Below are 22,437 nucleotides of genomic sequence, written 5' to 3'. Positions count from 1 at the left end.
CCAAAGAAACCCAAGCTGGGGCCCGGCAACCTGCCCAGGGTGGCAGGTGGCAGGTGGCGCTGCACTGTCCTCCGCCGGCCTGGGTTTTACAGCTCCTTTGTTAATGGTCATAAACCTGGCATTCGCTTCTGGTACTTGGGGAGCCCTGACCCTCTAATTAAATTGGATCTGAGCAGGTGGAGAGCACTCAGCTACAGAAGACACTTAACAGCTGGAGAGAAGGTGTAAGGGAACCAGACTCAGCTGGCTGTGCTGGCTGTCAGCGTTCACTTGCACAGGTTCAGCCTCTTTTTCCCAAGGGATGGCACCTTGTCCCTTCTGTGAGTCTTGTGACCTCCATTTGGTCCTCTTAAACAAAAGCAATTCCCTCTCCAAGTGTCTCTCTCTCTCTTCCCCCCCTCAGGACCCTCCTCCCCCATTTCAGCTTTCCATGATCAGAAGATGGGTTATCCACTTGTCAACACATCTTTTTTATTGTGATAAAATGTATACAGTTTAACAGTTGTCATTATAACCATTTTAGGTGTACAGTTCAGAGGCATTAAGTACATTCACGTTATTCTGAAGCCCTCCCTACCTTACTGTCTCCAGAACTGTTTCATCTTCTCAAATTGAAACTCTACAGCCATGAACACTAACTCCCCACTGTCTCTACCTCCAACCCCCCTGCACCCACCATTCTACTTTCTGTCCCTACAATTTGGATTTACTCTAAGTACCTCATTGAAGTGGCCTCCCACAAGATTTATCCTTTTGTGACTTTCTGATTTCACTTGACATAATAGCTTTAAGGTTCATCCACGTTATCTCAGGAACCAGAATTCCCTTCCTTTTGAAGGCTGAATAATATTCCACACTATGGATAGACCACATGTTGTGTTATCCACCCGTTCGTGGGTGGATACTTAGGTTGCTTCTACCCTTTCACTGTTGTGAATAATGCTGCTGTGATCACTGGTGTATATAAGTATCTCTTTGAGATCTTGCTTTCAGTTCTTTGGGGTATATACCCAGAAGGGGAATTGCTGGATCGTATGGTAATTCTGTGTTTAATGTTTTTGAGAGATTGCTGTAAGTGTTTTTTTGCAAAACAGCTGCAGTATTTTATACTTCCACTAGCAATGCACGAGGGCTCTGGTTTCTGCCTATCCTCCATGCAGGTTTAGGTCCCTCCCTGCAGACAAAGTTCAAGGGCCAAGTGATGACCCTTCAGCCAGTGTAGCTTAAGGAATGTGGAATTGGGAATAGTAATTTATTTGAGAAGGAAGAGTGGAGTGGTTTGGCCCAAAGGCATAGGAGTCAGAAATTGTTTCATTGCAGCCTGAGTGTATTACTCATGGGGTAGATGACTTGAACACATGATGCTCCCCTTTAAGCCTCAGGTGTCACTTGTCAATGGGGATAGTAGTAGGACCTCCTTCCTGGAATAGGGAGGATTCCATGAGCTTGTACCTATAAAGCATCTAGCCTGGGGTTTCACAGGAGATAAGCACTCTGGGAATATCACTGTGGGTGGAGGGTATTTATCCACCCAGGATTTATCAACCACCTGCTGGTGTTAGGTGTGGGGGGATCCACAGAGCCACATATTGTCGGTTGTGATTGTTGCTTTTCAAAACCCAGTCCTTGAGGAACTGGGGTCCATAGAAGTGTCCATTCATCTTCAGTGACCAGAGCAGAGATGGGATTAGGGGAGGAAGTCTAGTTTTTGAACATTGAGCTTCTTCCTTCAATTCAAGAGTGTTCTAGAAAGTCAGCTCCATTCTCTGGGCTTTCATAGAGCATGGATTGGGAGTAATTCGCTGCCCACAGGTGGTTCATTTCATGTTGATTCTTAGTCTATAGCATCTCCTGTATTCTTCCTTGATTAACCAAACCCAGCAGGCACTGGGCATTTATATAACACTGTGTGTTCCTCTTTGTCATTATTTATTTGTTTTGTGTAACTTCTTGGTGGGGGGAGTGGATCTGTCTTGGCTCCTCAAATAGATTGTTAGCAGCTTGAAGGCAAGTGCCTTGATATGTTACTCCATGTCCCTGTACATGTATTCTGCTCTATTGTTCAGTAAATATTTGTTCAGAGAGTGAATAGAAGACTAGATAGTGCCTCAGTTTCCTTATCTGTAAAATGGATTCAACAGCGACAGTACTTACCTCCCGGGAGTGGTTGGGAGAATCAGTCAAGAGTCCACATTAAATTTTTTTCAGGATGGTGCCTGGCAAATAGGAAGCCCTGAGTAAATGTTATTTTACAGAGATTATAGTGCTGTTTGCAGTAGGATATGGGGCTCCAGGGACTGGTGATGTTTCACCAACAGGAATAACATGAAACACTTAGGAAGCGTTAATTAAGTGCTGGGCTCATGCTCTTTACACACATCACCTCATTTAATCCTCAGCCTTGGAGATAGGCGCTATTTCTAACCCCATTGTAGAGACGAGGAAGTGGAGGCTTGGTGTACTCGGAGTGACTCACCCAAGCACGCAGCTTCGTAAGTGGCAGAGTGGCATCTGGCTGCCTCCTGCATCTGGTGATCTGCTTGGTTTCCCCTTTCCTTTCCTATTGCTTCCTGTCCCCCTGCACTACATATCCCATTCACTCAACTCACACTTTCCCTTGCAGTCGGTCACACAAGCAGCAGGTGGCCTGTGTGAAGTTATTTCCTGCCTGCCCGAGACCTGGGACCAGTGGGTGTTTGCAAGGCTGTCTGATGTGGCTGGTCTCTGTTGGCAAAGCCAAGCCGAAAGAGCCCCTGAGTGCAGGCTGAGAAATAATAAATGTTGTCTCTGCTCCTAGGATTACTTGGGCCTGAATGCAATTCGGCAGAAGCCACACGACCCTCGTGCACATGGCTCTCTCCTAGGGGAAAGGTCTTTTTGTGTGTCAGGGGCACCATCGAGCCCTCTGCTTGTTGGCTTAATCAGCAGAGTCAACTCGTACACCCCCTCTCACCTTTCTCCACATTCTCACAAACCCTTGTTCTTTACCATTTAAAATTTTTTTTAGGGATCCCTGGGTGGCGCAGCGGTTTGGCGCCTGCCTTTGGCCCAGGGCGTGATCCTGGAGACCCGGGATCGAATCCCACGTAGGGCTCCCGGTGCATGGAGCCTTCTTCTCCGTCTGCCTGTGTCTCTGCCTCTCTCTCTCTCTCACTGTGTGCCTATCATAAATAAATAAAATTTAAAAAAAATAAAAATAAAAAAAAATAAAATTTTTTTTAAAGATTTTATTTCTTTATTCATGAGAGACAGAGAGAGAGAGGCAGAGACACAGGCAGAGGGAGAAGCAGGCTCCATGCAGGGAGCCCGATGTGGGACTCGATCCTGGTCTCCAGGATCCCGCACTGGGCTGAAGGCAGGGCTGAACTGCTAAGCCACCCAGGCTGCCCTCTTTACCATTTTTTAAAAAAGATTTTATTTATCTATTCATGAGACACACACACACAGAGGCAGAGACACAGGCAAAGGGAGAAGCAGGCTCCCTGCAGGGAGCCTAATGTAGGACTCGATCCCAGGACCCCAGGATCATGCCCTGAGCCAAAGGCAGACGATCGACCACTGAGCCACCCAGGTGCCCCTGTTCTTTACCATCTTTTAAAAAATTATAGCCACTTTATAGTGGATGTGAAGGGACATCCCATTGTGGCTTTCATTTGCATTAATGATGTGGAACGTCTTTTTGTGAGCTTGTTGGCCACTGTTTGCCTGTCTTCTTTGTGGAAATGTCTATTCATGTCTTTTGTACGTTTTTGTTTTCCACTGGGTTGGTTGTTTGTTCCATACTCTCCTTTGACTCACATCCATCATCCCTCCTTCCCTTGAGCCCCAGTGGCCTGGTTGTTCCAGGGACATCTGTAGAGAGGAGTGAGGATAGACACTGGGTGGAAGGCCACCTCTGTGGGCCCTGGGGCAAGCAGTGTTCACTCTCCGTGCCTCATTCCCCCATCTGTACAATGGGGACATGGTGCTCTGCCTCCCACATTGGGCTCTGAAGATCGGAGGTCACAAGGGGGACATGTTCATCCTGGCATCCAGCATGAGGAGACCCTCACCCCCCTCCCACGGGGTGGCAAAATTTCTTAGTAGCCTGATATTTACTCCTGCTTCTCGATTTCACTTGTGGCTCCTGGCCTGGCCATGACATGTACTCCCTTCCTAGATGCTTTTGAGTCCACCAGAGATCTGGGGTGAGCACTAGAGAGTGCAAGAGACAGCCATACAGCATAGGGATTCTGCAACACCTTGATGTGATGGCTGTCTTTGCACCCAGCATGGCCTTGGGTGGGCAGCCGTCTGTCTCTGTCAGCCATCTAAACCTCTCTGATGCATAATTCATCTTTATGCCAGAGTCACAGGGAAGGCAGCAGCCCCAGAAGAGCAGGTGACTTTGCATATTCAGGAGGAAGAGGGGAGTCTCCTCTCCAGCTTCCCAGAGCCCTGTGGCTCAAGGTGAGGACCAATGACTCCATGGCCATGGCTAGAGTCTTTCTTTATGTTGGGAAGCCTTCAGGTTGTGTCATTTTCCAATGACTCCAAGATGGCATTTGACATTGCCTCCCTGATTAACCAGTGGAGACACCAATTGCCCTTGATTCCAGGGCCTCCGTGGAACAAAGTGTCTAAAAGTGCAGCAATTTTCTTTTTCTACTTTAAAAAGCCACTTACACAGCTTCTTCCCTCCTGTCCCCTCGAAAATACAGCCCTGATTCTTTTGAAAGTCACCCCTGCAGCATTGCCAAACCATCTCAGGTCCTCCCTGAAGCCCTGTTTTCCAGAGAAGGTTTGCAGATTTTCCTCCAAATCAGAATCTGTTTGCCTGTGGTTGGAAAACACTGTGTGGCATTTAGAGATGCGGTTTCCTTGGAGATAGAAACATCTGCCTGCAGATCTGGGAACCTGCATGACCACAGACCAGCTTTTGAGCCTGGTGGGATCTGGAAAGCAGATCTCTAGATGCTGAGCAGAATCCATTGCCCTGGTTTTCTTTTTCTAAGCCAGCAAAGTGCCACAGAATGAGACCCCTTTGATGTGATAATGTGAGTATGAGAAATGAAATTTTTTTTTTTTGAGATCACTGCCATTTAATTAACCTGTGTGCTGGCAGCAATTAGTTCAAGATGTTTAAATAAGTAACACACAGCCAAATTCCCTTTATACATGCTTGTGTCAGGGGCTTAAGATAATAGTTGAATTGTTCATTTTCCAGGTCAATAGAGGGAGATGAACAAAAGTGCCATGACTCTGCCTTCTTGGAGTTGATAGTCTAGACCAGATGTCAAAAACTATGGCCCATGGGCCAACTGTGGCCTCCTGTCTGTTTTTGTAAATAAAGTTTTATTGGAACACAACCTTCCTTCTTACCTTCCTTCCCTCCTTCTTTCCTCCTCTCCTCAATTCATTCTTCTTTTCCATCTTCTCTAGCTGCTTCTTTTTCCTTCTTTGCAAGCTACACACAATTATACTCATGGTAGGCATTTTTTTGGTAAAAATTCACACACACAGTCCAATGTGGAAGTTCCCCGGCCCCCCTCTTCCCACTGTTTTTCCCAGTAGAAACCCTTCCAGTTCTTTTTTTGTGGCCTTTGTCAAACAAAAAAGGAGGCAGAACCGAAATAAAACAAAAGCACTTATTTGGAGTCTTAGAATTGCAATTCAGGGAGCCACGGTTCAGGTAGCAACCGAATTTGTATCCCACTAGGGAGCACAAGTCAAGGGCTTTTAAAGGCAGAAAAGAACACTTGTGTTCGTTGTTTACCAAGAATTTTGATTGGTGTTGGTGGCAGAAGACTAATTTTGGCTGAACGTAATTGGTTGCTAAGGCTTTCACTAAGCAAAGTCTCTTACTGTAGCAGGTTGCAAGTGCTCCAGCTGAGTCCTCGGACTATTTGCCATTTGGGCTGGTTCAGAAGTTCATGGTTCTACTTGGTGAGGATGCCACCTCCTTAATGGACTCCTGGGTTCTTTTTAAAACCCCCTGATGTTAATGGCCCCATTTTATGTCACCTTCAATACATCATATGACTATATAGGAAATACATTAAAACAATTTTGCAAATGTATTTATCACGTTTATGTTTATTTATTTGTATTTGTACAAATGAGATCATACTATATGTGTTGCTTTCTTCAAAAGTCATCGTGTCTTGAAGTTTGATATATCTGCTTGTGGAGAGCAGAGTTGGTAAACTATGGCCTTTGAGCCAAATCTGGCCCGTCCCTTGTTTCTTCAAATAAAGTTTTATTGGGACATAGCCATGCCCATGTGTTGATGTATTGCCTAGGATGGCTTTGTGTTTCAATGGCAAAACTGAGTAGTTGTGATGGAGACTTTATGGACGAGACAAAGTCCACAATATGAACTATCTGGCTCTTTACAGAAGTTTGCTGACCCCAGCCATAGAGCCTCCTCATTCTTCTTAATGACTGCATAGTAATCTGAACTATAGATCCATCATGTTTTATTAAATCCATCTCATGTTAAGATGTCTCTGGTCTTGCTCTCTCTACATACTCCAGTGGGGATCTGCTAAGTGGGGCTGTCTCTGGGGAGCCTGGGATGATCATAACTACTATGGGCTTTTCTGATGCAGAGCGGGGTGGAGCTTGGGTTTCCAATGTACAGGACAGGGTTTATGTCCCTGTGAGTGTCCCAGAGAATGTCCTTTGCTGCTACGTTACCTCTTTTCTTCTGGCATGACCTCAACTCTCAGCCTTGTCATCTGGTCTGTGGAGAGCCCGAGCAGATGCTAGCGATGGGAATGGTATTTTATTCCAGAGCATCAGCTTTTGCCAGACCCACTGGTATCAATGAAGGCAGGTGTCATTGATGTAGACTTCCCAAGTGAGCAGTGGTTCTCAGGAGTGGGGAGGGGTTCCTACAGAGCTTGTTAAAATGCAGAGATCAGGGCCCTACCAAACATCAAAAGACTTGAGAAACTCTGGAGTCAAGGATACTTATCTGACTTAGAGAAAAATTGAGCTGTAGACTTTTTTTTAAAAGAGAAATTCAGCTTTAGTGGTTTCAAGAATGCATTAGGGGTCTTTGGCTGCAAACAACAGAAGCCATCTCTGGTTGGTGTAATTAAAGGATGAACTTATATGGAAGATTCTAGTTCTAGGGTAACTCTTAGGATAGACAGGAAAGCCCAGAAAGGAACAGGATCCAGAGCATTCCAGGAGGACTCTCAGTAGCGGGAAGGACTTGATAGGTTTTGGAGGGAGCCACCAGTAGGTTAACTGAGATTCAAAGATTTTTTCCCATCATTGTCATGCCACTCATGATTCATGTTTTCCAGAGAGATTCTGACTGGTCTGACTTGGCATCTGGTGACATGGGGAGGGTGGCATCTGTTCTCCTGGTCAATACCCCCAATGAGATTGTGCTCAAAGGAAAGAGAATTCTCTCAAATTGGGATTGGGGCTGAATGCTAGATGGTCACAAACAACCCACTGCAAAGAAGCATTACAGGTCATAGGCTAAATACATGACAAGCCTTTGTGGCCAGAGTAAGTCCTCGCCATGGAACATCAAGTTGCAATTCCCCAAAGGCCCATCCATCCTCTATATTATTTCATCTCCAAATAAACAAATTTTATATCCTAACAAGTCACTGTTGGATGCAAAAGTTGAAAGCAGGTCAGAGGCCTTGGTTTGAAAAGAAAAAAACCCAGTGTTTTCAGGCAATAATTCTTCAAACTTATCTGGAAAAAGAGGTTCAGACTTACTTCTTGGAGTCACCGTAGGATAGTCAAAAATGATTTATTGGAAATCCCACACTGCTGGGATCACACCGGCTGAGATTTTGCTGTGTTCTCCATTTAGCTCATGCTGACTCATTTGCCCCCCTTTGAAGCAAGGGGCAGACGGAGGGTCTGGAGAGGTTATCCCACCGTATAAATAAGAAGACTAGAAGCCTCATAGCTTCTGACCTGCCCAAGGTCACGCTGTTAGTCTGGAGGAAAGGGAGCCTCACGGCAGAATCATCACAAGGAGGATGGATGAGCTTTTAAGGATGGCCTGCTCTTGGCCTTGTTTTACAAGTAAGGATGCCGAGATCACACTGGGTTGAGCAGCCGGCCTGGGGCACCAGCTAGCCCCCAGTATTGTGAATCCTTCCCATCAACAGCTGGTAGCTGCTACTGTCTGTCTCACGGGCTGTGATGGAAGTTTTTCGGTGTGGATTTCATAGAACTACCAGGTTGACAGATTTGCCTCTTAAGGCATGTCCACAAAGATTCTCTCTCAGTTAATTCTCCTTAGGGTAAAGGAAGCTTCTTTGAAGTATTCCATAGGTGGCAAAATACTGTTTCCCTGAATAAATATTTCAAGCCAACCCCAGCTCACGAGAGAAGACCCTTTGCTGGCTTAACATTTGATCTGACATTTGTCAATTTCTGCCTTTGCTGAGGATGCTGACCCTGGATGATTTTATCTGGAGGTGCCCGGGGTGTTGAGAATCTGAATGGCAGCATGCTTCCTTGCCACGGTGTGCCAAGGAAATCCAGGCCCTAAGGAGGCTGGAATATGTCTTAGGACTGCGAGCATTGGGGTCAGACAGGACCAAGTTCAAGTCCTGGCTCTCTGCTTTTTAAAATACCTATTTTTTTAAAAAGAATTTTATTTATTTATTTATTCATGAGAGACACACAGAGAGAGGCAGACACAGGCAGAGGGAGAAGCAGGCTCCCTGTGGGGAGCCTGATGCAGAACCGGATCCCAGGACCCTGGGATCACAGCCTGAGCCAAAGGCAGACACTCAACCACTGAGCCACCCAGGTGTGCCTGGCTCTCTGCTTTTTTATAGGCTGTGTGACTTTGGGTAAGCTGCTTAGCCTTTCTGTTTCTTCACTCACAGATAATTTTGCCATCTTAAAAAATAAAATGAGCTAATGCTTATGAAAATGCTTAACACATGGCCAGGCACATAGTAAGGGCTCAATGAATGGCAGCTGTCACAATTAGAGCCAAGACACCTTGAGCAGAAAGGGACAGAGACCACTCAACAAATCCCTGCTTTAGATGGGAGAGGAAACCAGCCTCAAAGCCCACAGTGACTTACTAATAATGACAGAGCCAGGTCAGGAACTCAGCCTCCTTCTTTCTCTACCCAGTCATCTTATCAACCCAATACATGGCCTCCCTCAGGGTTACCCGGTAGGGTGGGTGTCATGGGCGGAGGGCAACCGTGTTGCTGATTCACCCTTCCTGGCCCCTCTCCTCTCAGTCTCCTTTAGAGGCTCTGATTTTAGGGGAGGTTTATGAGTCAAATGACTCCCTGCCCATGGGAAGGCCAAGAAAAGCGGGAGGAAGCCAGTTCTGGTCATCACTTATTGGGCTGATGGAGGCCGCCCATGTCCCACTGGCCCCAGGGAAACAGCAAGAGCAGACCTCTATGCCAATTTATCTTGGAAATTGTCTTTTCTTCAGGCAAGGGGAGGGGAAGGAAGCCTAAAAGAAAACATCCAGCCACATGCCTGTGAAATCTCTGCCCAAAATCAGTCATCCTTTTTAATAATGAGGGCTGTCAGAGCCCTGGTTCAGTCGGAAATGATGGCCTGTGTAAATATTTGGTCTGTAACTGATTTATGGGTTGGGGAACAAAAAAATAAGATTAGTCGCTAATCATAGGGATGCAGGAAAATCAGCGGGCCTGGAAGGCAGAAGTGAGGTTGGCTGTCTGGGTGAACTCACATAGGGTCGGGGTAGGCTAGGCTGGGCTGTGCAGTGGTATTCACTTGGGAGGGGGGCCATGGGCTTCTGGATTATTCCAGAATAATCCAGAATGGGCAGAGGCAGCATTATCCATGTGCAGGTCAAGAACTGGGTGAGACCAGCTTTGTGGCAAGATGCCCGGTTCGCAAGAGCAAGATTGGCTCTTCGCAGTGAACCCTGAAATCAACAATCTACACAACCCCAAGTGTGCACAGGCACCCCTAATAAAATGGGAATATATGCAATCAGCTCTTTCAGTGGAATGAACGGCGCCATTAAGAACAGGCTTTGAAGTCAGTTAAATATGTGTTCACACCCCAGGCCTTTATTGAATTGTGACCTGAGTACATTAACTGTTGAGAACCCCAGTTACCTTAACTGCAAAATAGGGGTTGTAATTGTTCTATCTCAAATGAGATAGCAGTCCCAAGCACATCACTTACTCCTGGCATCTCAGCCAGGCAGATCTTTTTTTTTTTTTTTTTTTTAATTTTTATTTATTTATGATAGTCACACAGAGAGAGAGAGAGAGAGAGGCAGAGACATAGGCAGAGGGAGAAGCAGGCTCCATGCACCGGGAGCCTGATGTGGGATTCGATCCCGGGTCTCCAGGATCGTGCCCTGGGCCAAAGGCAGGTGCCAAACCACTGCGCCACCCAGGGATCCCTCAGCCAGGCAGATCTTAATGCCGACGCCAGCAGCCCTGTGAGTTCTGGAATTCACAATCCCAGGTGGGCTAATATAGGTGCTTACCTCCTGCAGATTAACCCCCCACCACAGCCACCAGATGCACATGCCTCCTATTAGAAGTAAATGTATAGGGTGGGGTGCTGGCCTGGCCCCTCCTAATACAGCTTAGAGGCAAAGCGGATGCATTGGAGGACCACCTTCTCCTCCTCAACCCACCTGAACCAGGAGCCCATCAGCAATCGTGTGCTGGTGCAGTAGAAGCACACAGACTTCCATGTGTTCATTTAGTTCATTGAACTCTCACTATGCCCCAGGTCCTGTGCTGGAGGCTGTGCTGAGAACAGGTCACACATGATCCCTACATGAGTGGGAGCCCCCACTCATCAGATCATCAGAATTGCAGGGATGTACTCTAGAAGGGGGCCAGAGCTTGAAGAAACGAATAGGTGCTATGAGAAGGCCAAGTCTATGGGGAGGATGAGGAAAGACCCAGGTGGCAGGAGCTGCAGCTCTTGGGGTGAGCCAGGTGATGGGGAGGGGGATGCAGCATGGTTTAGGTGGTTTGCTTCACTTTTCCTACTTTTAGGAAAGTCCAGACCCTACTAGAACAAGGGCAGGCAGGCTACAGCCCAAGGAACAAATTCAGCCCACTGTCTAGTTCTGTAGATAGTTTTATCTACAGATAAACTAGTTCTGTAGATAGTTTTTACATTCATGCACATGTTGTCCAGGCTGATCTTGTGCCACACCAGCAGAGCTGGGTAGCTGAGACAGAGGACATATGGCTTGCAGACGCCTTTTACAGAAAAAAAATTCACCGACCTTTGCGCTAGAACACTTTTCCTGTCCTCTCTCTTTCCTTCTTCCTCTCTCATTCACCCTGGGAGGATCTGAAGTGGTGTCTTAGCGGACAAGAGAGGAAAAAAAAAAAAATATATATATATATATATTATATATTATATATTAGATATACATGTAAAACAATTTGCTTCTCCTGATCAAGTCTTACTAGAAAGTCTGTTTGATATTGAGAGCTAATATGTTACTGAGCAAAATTTAATCTTAAAAAAGATACTGTGTATCTATTCTTAGGATATTTTACATGTTTTTCAAGTATATATATTTGTATATAACATATATTTAACCAATCACTATAATACGTATATAAATGTATATACATAAATATATAATATGCTATATTGTATATTATACTATTATATAATATATAAATATATAAATTTGTACACATAATATATACTATATTATATATTATGCTTGAATATATTATATATAAATTTACATACATAATACTATACTGTAATATACTATATTATATACATTATATGCTATGTACTATAAATATGTAAGTTTATATATAATACATAACTATATATATATATAATGAAACATATGTATATGTTCAATTCCTAGGAATCTATAAACAACCACATTTGTATATCTGTCAACTAAATCTGAGATACCAGTTACCCAGTGACAGAAGCCATTTGGGAAACAAAATCCATCTCAAATTTGATCTTCAATTTAAAACTTATTGAAAAAATAATGAAACATCATTGAAATATTAAATAAAGATTGACCACATTATTTCATGTCTGTACCTTTGTTTTCTAGAAGTAGAGTTTTTTTGTTTGTTTTCTTTTAATAAAATAAAGAAAAATTCAAGCCAAAAATACTTCTGTCATTTTACAATTATGTTTTATTATTATCATCAAAGAATACTCCTGGTACTAAGTTCCAATGGTTACTAAGTTCAAAGCCTAAAAAAAGTACTTACTTCCCAGATCCCAAGCCCCCTCACCAGCCTGCCAATTGCCTCTGTGTATCCTTCCAGAAAATGTTTCTATACATGGGACCGTATCCAGCTAAGACTGGGCTCCTACATAACGCAATGATTTAGGATGTCAGATGACTCTTCCTCTGACCCCACTACACTGTTGGCCAACAAGTCCTAGAAGAGCTGTGTTCCAGATGCTTCCTTTCCCTTCCCTTCTGATGCCTAGAACTTGGTCCACACCACTGCCATCACCTTTTGTCTGGGTGACTGCCACAGCCTCCTCTACAGAATCCCATTCTTGGCTGCACCATGGTCAACTCTACACATTGGCAGAGTGGTCTTTCGAGAACAGAATTAGGTTTTGTCACCTTCCTTCTTAAAACCTGCGGCAGGTATCCATGGCTCTCAAAACCCCACCTCCCTCCAGGGCAAGCATCCAACCAGCAAGCACCATTTGATCGCACTAATCCAGTCTCATCTTCCCTGATCCTGCCTTCCCTCTCTCCTCCTCCCTTCGCTCACTATGAGTTGACTTGCCCTGGTCTTGGACTCCCTAGCATTGACTTTGCCTCACTGCCTGGTCCCCTTTCCCTCCAGATCTTTGCAAATCTGACTTCTTTTGACAACCAGTTCTCAGCCTAAATACCATTTGTCCACAAAGGCCTTACTACCCACTCACTACTGCATCACCTGATTTTAATTCTCCATGAAGCTCCTATTATTACTCAGTATTTTCTTACTATTTTATGCGTTTTTCTGTTTCTGTTCTGTTCAGTTTTCTATTTCTGTTCCAGGATACCAGCCCAGGCAGGGCATGGCTCTCATCTACATCCTACACTACTAGAGTCCAAGCACCTTAGTGTTCTGGTGATATTTATTGGATTAATTTTTGGAATTAATCCCATTTTTATTTTGTTGCATTTTTCTTGTCCTAGGGAGACACAGGGGAGGGGTGGTTTGAGCAAGCATTCTTTGCCAAGCCTTTTCTCTGGATAACTTTGAAAATCCTGTTGTGATTTTTCTTCTTCCAGGAAGGCTTCACGGCTGCCTGGCCTGGTCATCACCTCATCCCAGTGATGGGAATCCTCCTTCCCCAGTCGATGTGGTCTGTGGACTTTTGTGTATTTCCCCTGAGGCAAGAGGTCCAGGGTGAAGGGGAATTCTTTGGTCCTCTTCATGGATACTTGTCCATTTTCCTTTGATTTTGAGCCTGACTTTTACATCATCTTTGCCCATAAAGAACTTCAGTCTATCTAGAGGAAAGAAAGTATCTAGACAAGGGACCAGTGCTAGAAAGACTATCACCTAACAGGTGCCAGACACTCTCTCAGGTACTCAAAGCACATTATTTCATTGGATCTTCATAGAATCTTGTGAAGTAGAGGAATTATTATGCATTTTTACAGGACATTGAGGTTCAGAGAGGTTAAATGACGTCATGAACTTCATCCAGCTAGTAAGAAGGAGAGATCTAGTTCCTATGTTACTATTATATATTTTCCTAATTGTAGTAAAATACCTATAGCATAACATTGACCATTTTAACCATTTTAAAGTATATGAGTTAGTGGCATTAAGTACATTCATAGCCTTGTGCAACTCACCACTATCCAGTTCTAGAACTTTCTCATCACCCTAGATGGGAACCGCAAGCTCATTAAACAGTCACTTCTTATTCCCCCTCTTGCCCCTAGACCTGAACAACCACTGATCTGTTTTCTGCCTCTGTGCTTTTGCCTATTTTTGATATTTCACCTAAACGGAATCATCATGTGTGGTTTTGTGTGTGTGTATGTGTGTTTTCCACTTAGCTAATATTTTTGAGGTTCATCCATATCATAGCATGAATTAGTACTTCATAATTCTGAATCATATTCCATTGTATGGATAGACCATAATTCGTTTATCCATTCATGTGTTGATGGGCATTTGGGTTGTTTTCATCTTTTGACTCTTGTGCATAATGCTGCTATCAACATCGTGTAAAGTTTTTGTTTGAACACCTGGTTTCAGTTCTTCTGGGTATATATCTAGGAGTGGAATTTCTGGGTCTTATGCTGATTTTTCTACAATGGGTGCACCACTTTACAAGCCCACCAGCAATGGACAAGGTTCTGGTTTCTCCACATCCTTGTCAACACTTGTTCCTTTTTTGACTTCTTGATCATGCCATCCTAGTGGGTGTGAAGTGGTATCTCACTGTGGTTTTTGATTTGCATTTTCCTAATGACTAATGATGTGGAGCATCTTTTCATGTAGGCTTGGCCAGTTGTATATCTTCTTTGGAGAATGTCTATTCTAGTCCTTTGCCTATATATGTGTGTGTGTGTGTGTGTGTGTGTGTATATATATATATATATATATATATATATATATATATATATATATATATAGTGTGTGTGTGTGTGTGTGTGTATGTTTTAGTATTGTTTCCTTGAAGATTTTATTTATTTATTTGAGAGAGAGAGACACACAGCACGAGTGGGGGGAGGGCAAGAGAGAAACAGACTCCATGAGCAGGGAGCCCAATATGAGGCTCGCTCCCAGGACCCTGGGATCATGACCTGAGCTGAAGGCAGACGCTTAACTAATTGAGCCACCCAGGTACCCCTATTTTAGTATTGTTTTAAGAAACTTTTTGTAAAGCATAACTTTCATTCAAAAGTAAAGTGCACAGTTTTTAGGTACAGTTTGATAAATTTGTATATATTGTGATACCCATGTACTCACCACTCACTCAAGACTGAAGATATGTCCAGCCCCCAGAAGGCTTCTTGAGTCTCATTCTAGTCAATAACCTACTCAAAGAAAATCACCCTTCTGCCCTTTCTAGCATAGATTATAATTTTGCCTGTTTTTGAACTTCGTGGAAACAGAATCCTGATGGAGTCATACAGTACAAGCTCTTTTGTTGCTGATTTCTCTTACCCAATGCACTATCATTGAGATTAAGCCATGTTTATAGTCTAGCCAGAGTTTTCTCTTTTTTTGTTGCCATGCAGTAATCAATCATATGAGCACACTATGTTTTATTTATCCTATTATTGACAGACATTGAGACTATTCTCAGTGTTTGGCCATATGAGTAACGTTGCCAGGAACATTCTTGCATGGGTTGTTTCATGGACATGGGCACACTCATTTGGGCTGGGTACATACCGAGGGGTGAAATTTTGGGGTCAGAGGGTATGTTCACTTTAGTAGATATAATCAGATAGCTTTTCAAAATGGTTGTACTAGTGTATAATCTCACCAGGATTGGGGGGAGGGGTGGATTCTGGTCACTCTCTTCTTGCCAACATTTGGTACTGTCAACTCCATTTTTAGCCAGTTTGGTGGGACCTGCACTGGTGTTAAACATGTTTTTCAATCAATGTCTCTTCCTCTCCCCCATCTTCCTCTTTCTTCTCTTTCTCTTCTTAGTATATTTCACATAAAACTGTATATGAGGAAGTCATTGCTGTGGGATTATGGAGTTGATATGCAAGTTCATTTTTCAAATTTTACCTATTAAAATACAAAGAGTTTCACCTGTGTCTTGTCTGAAAGCATTAAATATTCATCCACACCTGGGGAAGTGCGACTTAGGTGTTTGACTCACTCATGCTTCCTTTTTCCCAGAGGTCCAGTGGATCAATGCCCTGTTTGGAATGTGTTCAACCCGGAAATGAAGGGTGTAGCCTGTGGTCAAGGAGCAGAGCAGATTCTACTAAACAGTCTCCTGATGTTAGACTTACCAGGCCTTTGCTTTTCCAAACCTTCTCCTTCCCTGAGTTCTGTGTGTATCCCCTGCCTCCTCCCCACCCAAGAATGTTCTTTGGTCTTGAAAGGGTCTTGCCTGGAGGCCTCAGTTTGGGTAATTAGATCAGGTCAAATGCAAAGGATTTAACTGGCCCCATTTGAGAGGGAGTGAGCTGTCTCTCCTGTGTAAGGCCAGTGGGCATTTTTTCCTGTTTGGGAAAATGATTGATGGATGAGTGCTTTGCTCCACTGAGCGATTGTGAGAATGTGTGCTGTGCCTGTCCTCCAGCCATGCTTGCGAGGAGCTTGTCTGCCCCCAGCTCTGCCATTTCCTCCCAATTGGCTGGGCCAGATGCTCCAGACACCGTTAATGAGATGCTGAAGTTTATGGCCGGGTGAAGGCATTTGAGTTCAAGGGGACACAACCCCACACACGAGGAAGCTGAGGGTAAAGAGGCCATGTGAGTCAGCAGCTCTGCTTGACTCAATGCGCAGCAAAGTTTTGGAATAGGAAGTGGTGCAGAGACTAATCATTAGTTTGGGAACCCCCTCAGTGATCTTTGCAATTGAAGCTCTCAAGGGCAGGTGACAAATGGGCTTTGATCAAGAGCCTTTGGAGTGCAGAGCTGTGTCTGCCAGACCTAGGCCAGGGGTGGCCAGGGGCTGGCAGAAGAAATCAGGTGTGTCTCTGCCCTCAAGGAGTCCATAGCTGGAATTAGCTGAGAAGATGTTGCCAAACCAGGTCTCTTGACTTGCAAGTCAAAACTGGGCTACATTCCTTTAAAACGTTCCCAAGACAGAAGATTCCAGGTTGTCTTTGCTTGAGTTGGGGCACATGGGCTTGGGTGGGAGTCTATAGACCTAGCTTCTGGTCTTGGCTCTGCAACTGTGGGTTGCCTGCTTTGTGTTAGCTGCTGGGATGCAGGCTCATCCCGTGTGTGTTGGTCACAAGCCATGAAGGGGGTGGGGGGGTGGGGATAGACATTCATACAGCAACCACATAAGTAAAAGCAGAATTCCAACTGGGATGCATTCTGTGAAGGAAAAGCAGATAGTGCTAGGAGCATATGTAATCTGGAGATCTGACTAGTTCTGAGGGTTGAGGACTGTGTCTCTAAATAAGTGATGCCTAAGGTAGTTCTTCACTAACAGGATGGGGAATGGTGTTCCTGGCAGAGGGAACAGCCTGTGCAAAGATCCCGAGGTACCCGAGAATTTGGTATCAGAAAGATAGAGTCTGAGCATGACAAGGCAATGATAATACAAGAAGTTCTCCAGAGAGAGAGATCCTTGAGGGTCCCTTGAAGCTTTTATAAGAAGACCTTTGGAAGTTTTAAAGCAGGAGAGTGACATGATACAGCGTATACTTTTTAAAACTTCACTTTGGTGCCTGGGTGGAGAATGGATTATGAAGAATCAAAAGTGGGATGGGATGGGATTATTCAGCCATAAAAAGGAGTGAAGTTTTGCTACATTGTTACCACATGGATGAACCAAAAAGACATTAGATTCAGCCAAAGAAGCCAGACGCAGAAGTTCACATATTGTCTAATTCCGTTTAAATGAAATATCCAGAATAGACAAATCCATAGAGATAGAAAACAGGTTGATAGTTGCCAGGGTCTGGAAGGAAGAACATGGAAAGGAATTGCTTAGTAGGTACAGGATTTTGTTTTGGGGTGATGAAATATTTTGGAACTGGATAGGGATAGTGTTTGCACAACATTGTGAATGTACTTAATGCCACTGAATTGTTCACTTTAAAGTGGTTAATGTGAATTTTACCTCAGTATAAATAAAAAGTAAAGAAAATCAAAAATAAAGAAAAAAATTCAAAAGCTGAATTGGGGGTCTGATTCACACACAGCAGCAGCAGCCGCTGAAGTGAGGTGAGGGAGGAAGGTGGCTCGGACCAGAGCTTTAAGGCTGGAGATGGAGAGTAAGGAAACCATTGAAGAAGTAAGGATTCTCAGGATCCCTTTAGTTCAGATATATTCTGTGCAAATTAAGCTTCGGGAAGGTCAGAAGAACTTTGCTAGATTCCACCACTGGAATGAATAATCCTTTGCTCTACCTGGTAAAACAAGTGCATTTTCCCTAAGCACAGATTACGAAGCTGGGTGTCTTCCCTCCATAGATGTGCCGCCTCAGCTGAGCCCGGCTCTGGGGCTGCTGTCAGCACCGCCTGCTGTCAGGGAGCTCGGACTGGCCCGCAGACAGCAGCACGGTCCACCCTTGGCTCGTATGGCCCCAAAGGATGGAGCTGCCCTCACCGATGCTTTGTGCCACCTCGTTTTGCTGCTTTCCCCAGAACTGGCCCTGATTCCAGGGAAGACATTTATGTAATAGATTTCTAATATCCTGCGATCATGGGGAGATGTTCTTTTTAATTACACCTGCAGGTCATACTGCAAAATATGCACCGAATCATACACAGTCACAGTCATTGGACAGTCATTTTTGTTTGTTTTCTCCTCTGAGCGTGCTGGGTAATGAGGGCAGATGGTAAAGGTGAATCCCACATCTGTCCATGAAGACTTCCTTGGTGGGCAGGAAGTGATATGATTCCCTTCTATCTATCCTCATCAAATAGCCATTCATTCTCCACTTTCTCTTTCTCCTGCCCTCGTTTCCTCCTATTCGTCTTTCCATCCTCCCATCCTCTTTTCCTTCATTACATCTACTTCTCCATCCATCCATCCATCCATCCATCCATCCATCATCCTCCTGTCCTTCAGCTTTTTCATCCATCTACCCCTGCATCCATCCATCCATCTATTCACCCATCCATCCTTCTATCCATCTCTTTTCCATTCATCTATCTATCCTTTGTCCTTTTCCTCATCCATCCACTCATCTGTCCATTCATCCTTCTACCCTTCTTACCTTCATTTTTCCCTTCTTTCTTTCCTTCTTTCCATCTATCCACCCAGCCAGCCAGCCAGCCAGCCAGCCAGCTTTTTATCCATCCATCTGTCCAACTAACATTTATTTATATATTCCCCTTCTCTTCTCCATCTGTGGTCCTGAGTTAGTAAAGCAAATTGACTTTGTAGTAGTTACTGAACTACTGTTAAACTTATGCTGTGTTGGGCTTGGTTATCCTTATACAAGGGATCTGGCCTTGTCATTTGGTGGCCCAGTGCCTCAAGGCTCCTGTCAGTGTTTTGGAAATAATGGTGATATCTATTGCCAGAGGGTATGACTACATCCTATTCATCTGCCAGGGGTAGTGGTGGGTTGAGAGCTGCTGGATGTTTCAGATGAAAAACATGGCTCAGCTTTAACTTTTGGCTTCTTCCAGGTTAACTCCATACCAAAGAGACACCCAGTTTAACCTGGTCATAGTGATATTAATAACAGGTAACCTGAACCCTCACTCTGTGCCGGGCTCTGTGCCAAGTACGTTATTTCGTATCTCATCGAATTGTCACAACATCCATCTTATAGGTAGATACTATTATTTTCCTCATTGTCCAGGTGAGAAAACTGAGGCACAAAGAGATGAGATCACTTTCCTGAGGTCACAACCAGGACCCGAGAGCTGGTTTCCCTGACCGCAAAGTTTGCGAGTCCAACTTCAAAATTATACTACCTCGGTGTAGATGCCTCTTTAAATCTCCACCATTGGAGATTCTTGTGGAATGAAATAACACTCCCTTGTTTCTCTTCTCCACCCATGGGCAGGGAGAGCCAGCCACTGTGCCCTGCTATAACGGGAAGTACCTTCCTGGGCCTTGTTGCAGACCCCTAGGGAAATAATAAGCAAGGCTGCCAGCCCAAGCACTGTGAGGAAGCGACTCTGCAGGTGCACTTGGATTCCTTATAGCTGATGAGCAGCGGGCCTCCTGGAGAGGGTGACTTTTAGGCTGCCTGTGTGGGAGGCCTCCAGTCTTTCATTAAGGCACCTTCCTGGGCTCTCCATCTAGGAGAACACATGCAAGGATGGTTCACTTTGGCCACAAGATGGCACCCAACTCCGAGCTAGACCTGAATGGGGCTTGGGGGGGGGGGGTGGAGATGGGGGATGAGGGAGGGTGGGGGGGGTAGAATGGTTACTTTGGGGTGCTGTTCTAAATCACACTCTGTTAAACTGATCAGCCAAGCTCCTTGGGAAGGGGAGAAACGTTTCCAAACCAGCTCCAGAGGTTCATTCCATTCAGCTGGTGCCAAGCCAGAGGCTGAAAGATCCAGGAAGGAAAACCACAGGGTTCCTGCCCTCAAGGAATTAGAATGCAGCATGATTAAATTCCAGTCATAATCCAGATTGATCATTTAATAGGCTTTTAATGACCACCTACTGTGTGCCAGGTTCTGTGCTAATGGTTGAGGACAGAGAAATGAACAATACGGAATCATTGCCCTCGAAGACCCACAGTTCACTTGGGAGACAAAAACTAAAAGAACAGGTTGGGGAAAATAAGAAAGTATAGCCACAGGGATACACACAGAATATCATAGAATTGAAGTCCAGGCAAGGAGGGAAGGGAATATCAAGGAAAGCTTCCTGGAGGAGAGGACACCAGAGTGGAGTCAGAGAAGACTGATGGAGATTAAGCATCCAGGGATGGGGAGGCTATTCTGGGCTGTGGGGACAGCGCCAGCAAAGGGTTGTAGGTGAGAAACAGCACAGAACCAAACTGAAGGGGAGACGGAGCAGCCCCAACAGACCAGCTCAGTTTGGGGAGTGGACATTGGTGCCATGTTTTTTTTTTTTTTTTTTTTTTTAAGATTTTCTTTATTTATTCATGAGAGACACACAGAGAGAGGCAGAGACACAGGCAGAGGGAGAAACAGGCTCCCCGCAGGGAACCTGATGTGGGACTCCATCCCGGGATCCCAGGATCATGCCCTGAGCTGAAGGCGGATGCTCAACTGAGCCACCCAGGTGCCCCATTGGTGCCATGTTAGAGAGACTGGGTCTGCCTGTGTGCACTTATGGATATGTTGTCCTCTCTTCTTCTGTCTCTCTTTCAGAGCCAAGAAGAAAAGCAAACCATTGAACCTCAAGATTCACAGCAGCGTGGGCAGCTGTGAGAACATTCCTTCTCAGCAGCGCTCCCCACTCCTGTCCGAGCGCTCCCTCCGCTCCTTCTTTGTGGGACATGCACCTTTCCTGCCCTCCACCCCTCCTGTCCACACCGAGGCCAACTTCTCTGCAAGTAAGTCACCCACCCGCCCGCCTGGGGTTGTTGTACCTTCTTGTCTGCCAGGTGCACACTCTGTGTTCTCTGCAGAGAAACGCTCCTGAAACACTTTGAACGTGGCTCAATCACCTCCCACCTGCGCCGCTCACGCCCCTTGGGATGGTTTCGAAGGGAAGGGGCGTAATTAGTACTCAGGAGGCTGACTGGCTGTTGTCATTGGTCCTCCGTTCCTACTCTTTTTGCCTGCAGGTGTGGAGGGATGACAGAGGGGAAGCAAGCATGCAGGGCATGAAAGGAAACATCAGCTTTTTCTCTCTGCTTCTCGGCCTGCCGGGTCACAGGATTTTTCTCGGGCTGCTGTGGATAAGGCATCTATGATTAAATTTTGTAATTTTTTTTTTGCCCCACTCAGGTCAACACATATAACCTTTCATTTCAAAGATGTATTTGGGTTCAAACTGAGTTGAGCGTGGCCTGAGGTGTTTTACATTCTGCTCCCGCGAATTTCTGCTGGAGACAAAGTGGTTATTACTCGGAACGGAAATGGAACTTTCTGGTGATCCAGGGCTGAGGTTTCAGAAGACGTTTAATCTTTTCTGCCCAGAGGCCCATTTTGCTGAACAGGCACAGATGTGGTCAGAGGGGAGCCCCTGAAAAAAAAAAGCCCAACCCGTCCTCTAGCTCAGATAACGACTTTTATGGACTGGGAATTCAGGAGGAGGAGGAGGGGCTGCTAGAGCAGGAAGGGAGGAACCCTGGGTCCCCAGTACAGCCATGGGGTGATCATGCTGCTGCTCTGATAAATGAGAAGCAATGTTCACTGAGCACCTGTACATGCTCATAACCCCCACGCATGACCTCATTTGGTTCTTGCAACAAGCCATTGTGCGGACGAGTTGTTCTCATTGTGTAGATGAGGAAACAGAGGCTCGGGAACATTGAATAACTTGACAAAGTCACACAGCTGTTGAGTCATTGAGGCAAGCTTGGAAGCTGGCTCTTCCTAACTCCAGAATGGATAAGCTTTACCACCACATGTGATTTGATCCAAGATCCCTCAAATATTCAGCTGGGGGCCTTTCTCTAAATGTGGGATTCTCTTCTTTACCTATGCATAAGGGTCTTTGAACTTTTTTTAGGGAAGCTATGGACCCTCCACCATGAATTTCATGAAATCTGTTATTCCTCTTCCTTGGAAAATTGCACACTGTACCTCCACCATGGTGTCCAGTATCAAGACTGTTGAGCTCAGATGCTCTGCTTTAGCCCCACTGGATGGTAGGCCTGGGCAGAATGGTGAACTGTTTACAGTCCACACATGTGCATTGTGCATCCACGGCAGGGACCAGAAG

General features: G+C 45.1%; 1 protein-coding gene across 23 annotated transcripts in view; it reads left to right on the top strand.

Annotated features, from left to right (window-relative positions):
• KSR2 (kinase suppressor of ras 2) overlaps nucleotides 1–22,437 on the top strand; it is a 446,464-nt gene that overhangs the window by 251,995 nt on the left and 172,032 nt on the right. For all 23 annotated transcript variants that reach the window (XR_005379235.1, XM_038575248.1, XM_038575247.1 and 20 more), the window contains one exon: nucleotides 20,916–21,100. Coding sequence is in view for 22 of the 23 variants with exons in the window: in XM_038575248.1 (XP_038431176.1) it covers nucleotides 20,916–21,100 (185 nt within the window). In the remaining variant the exon portion in view is untranslated. The remainder of the gene's footprint in view (nucleotides 1–20,915; nucleotides 21,101–22,437) is intronic.

This window comes from Canis lupus, chromosome 26 (genome assembly GCF_011100685.1).
Source record: "Canis lupus familiaris isolate Mischka breed German Shepherd chromosome 26, alternate assembly UU_Cfam_GSD_1.0, whole genome shotgun sequence".
NCBI classification, from domain to species: domain Eukaryota; kingdom Metazoa; phylum Chordata; class Mammalia; order Carnivora; family Canidae; genus Canis; species Canis lupus.
The sequence above is the reverse complement of the archived record's forward strand: the minus strand, read 5'-3'. Positions and strand labels throughout refer to the sequence as shown.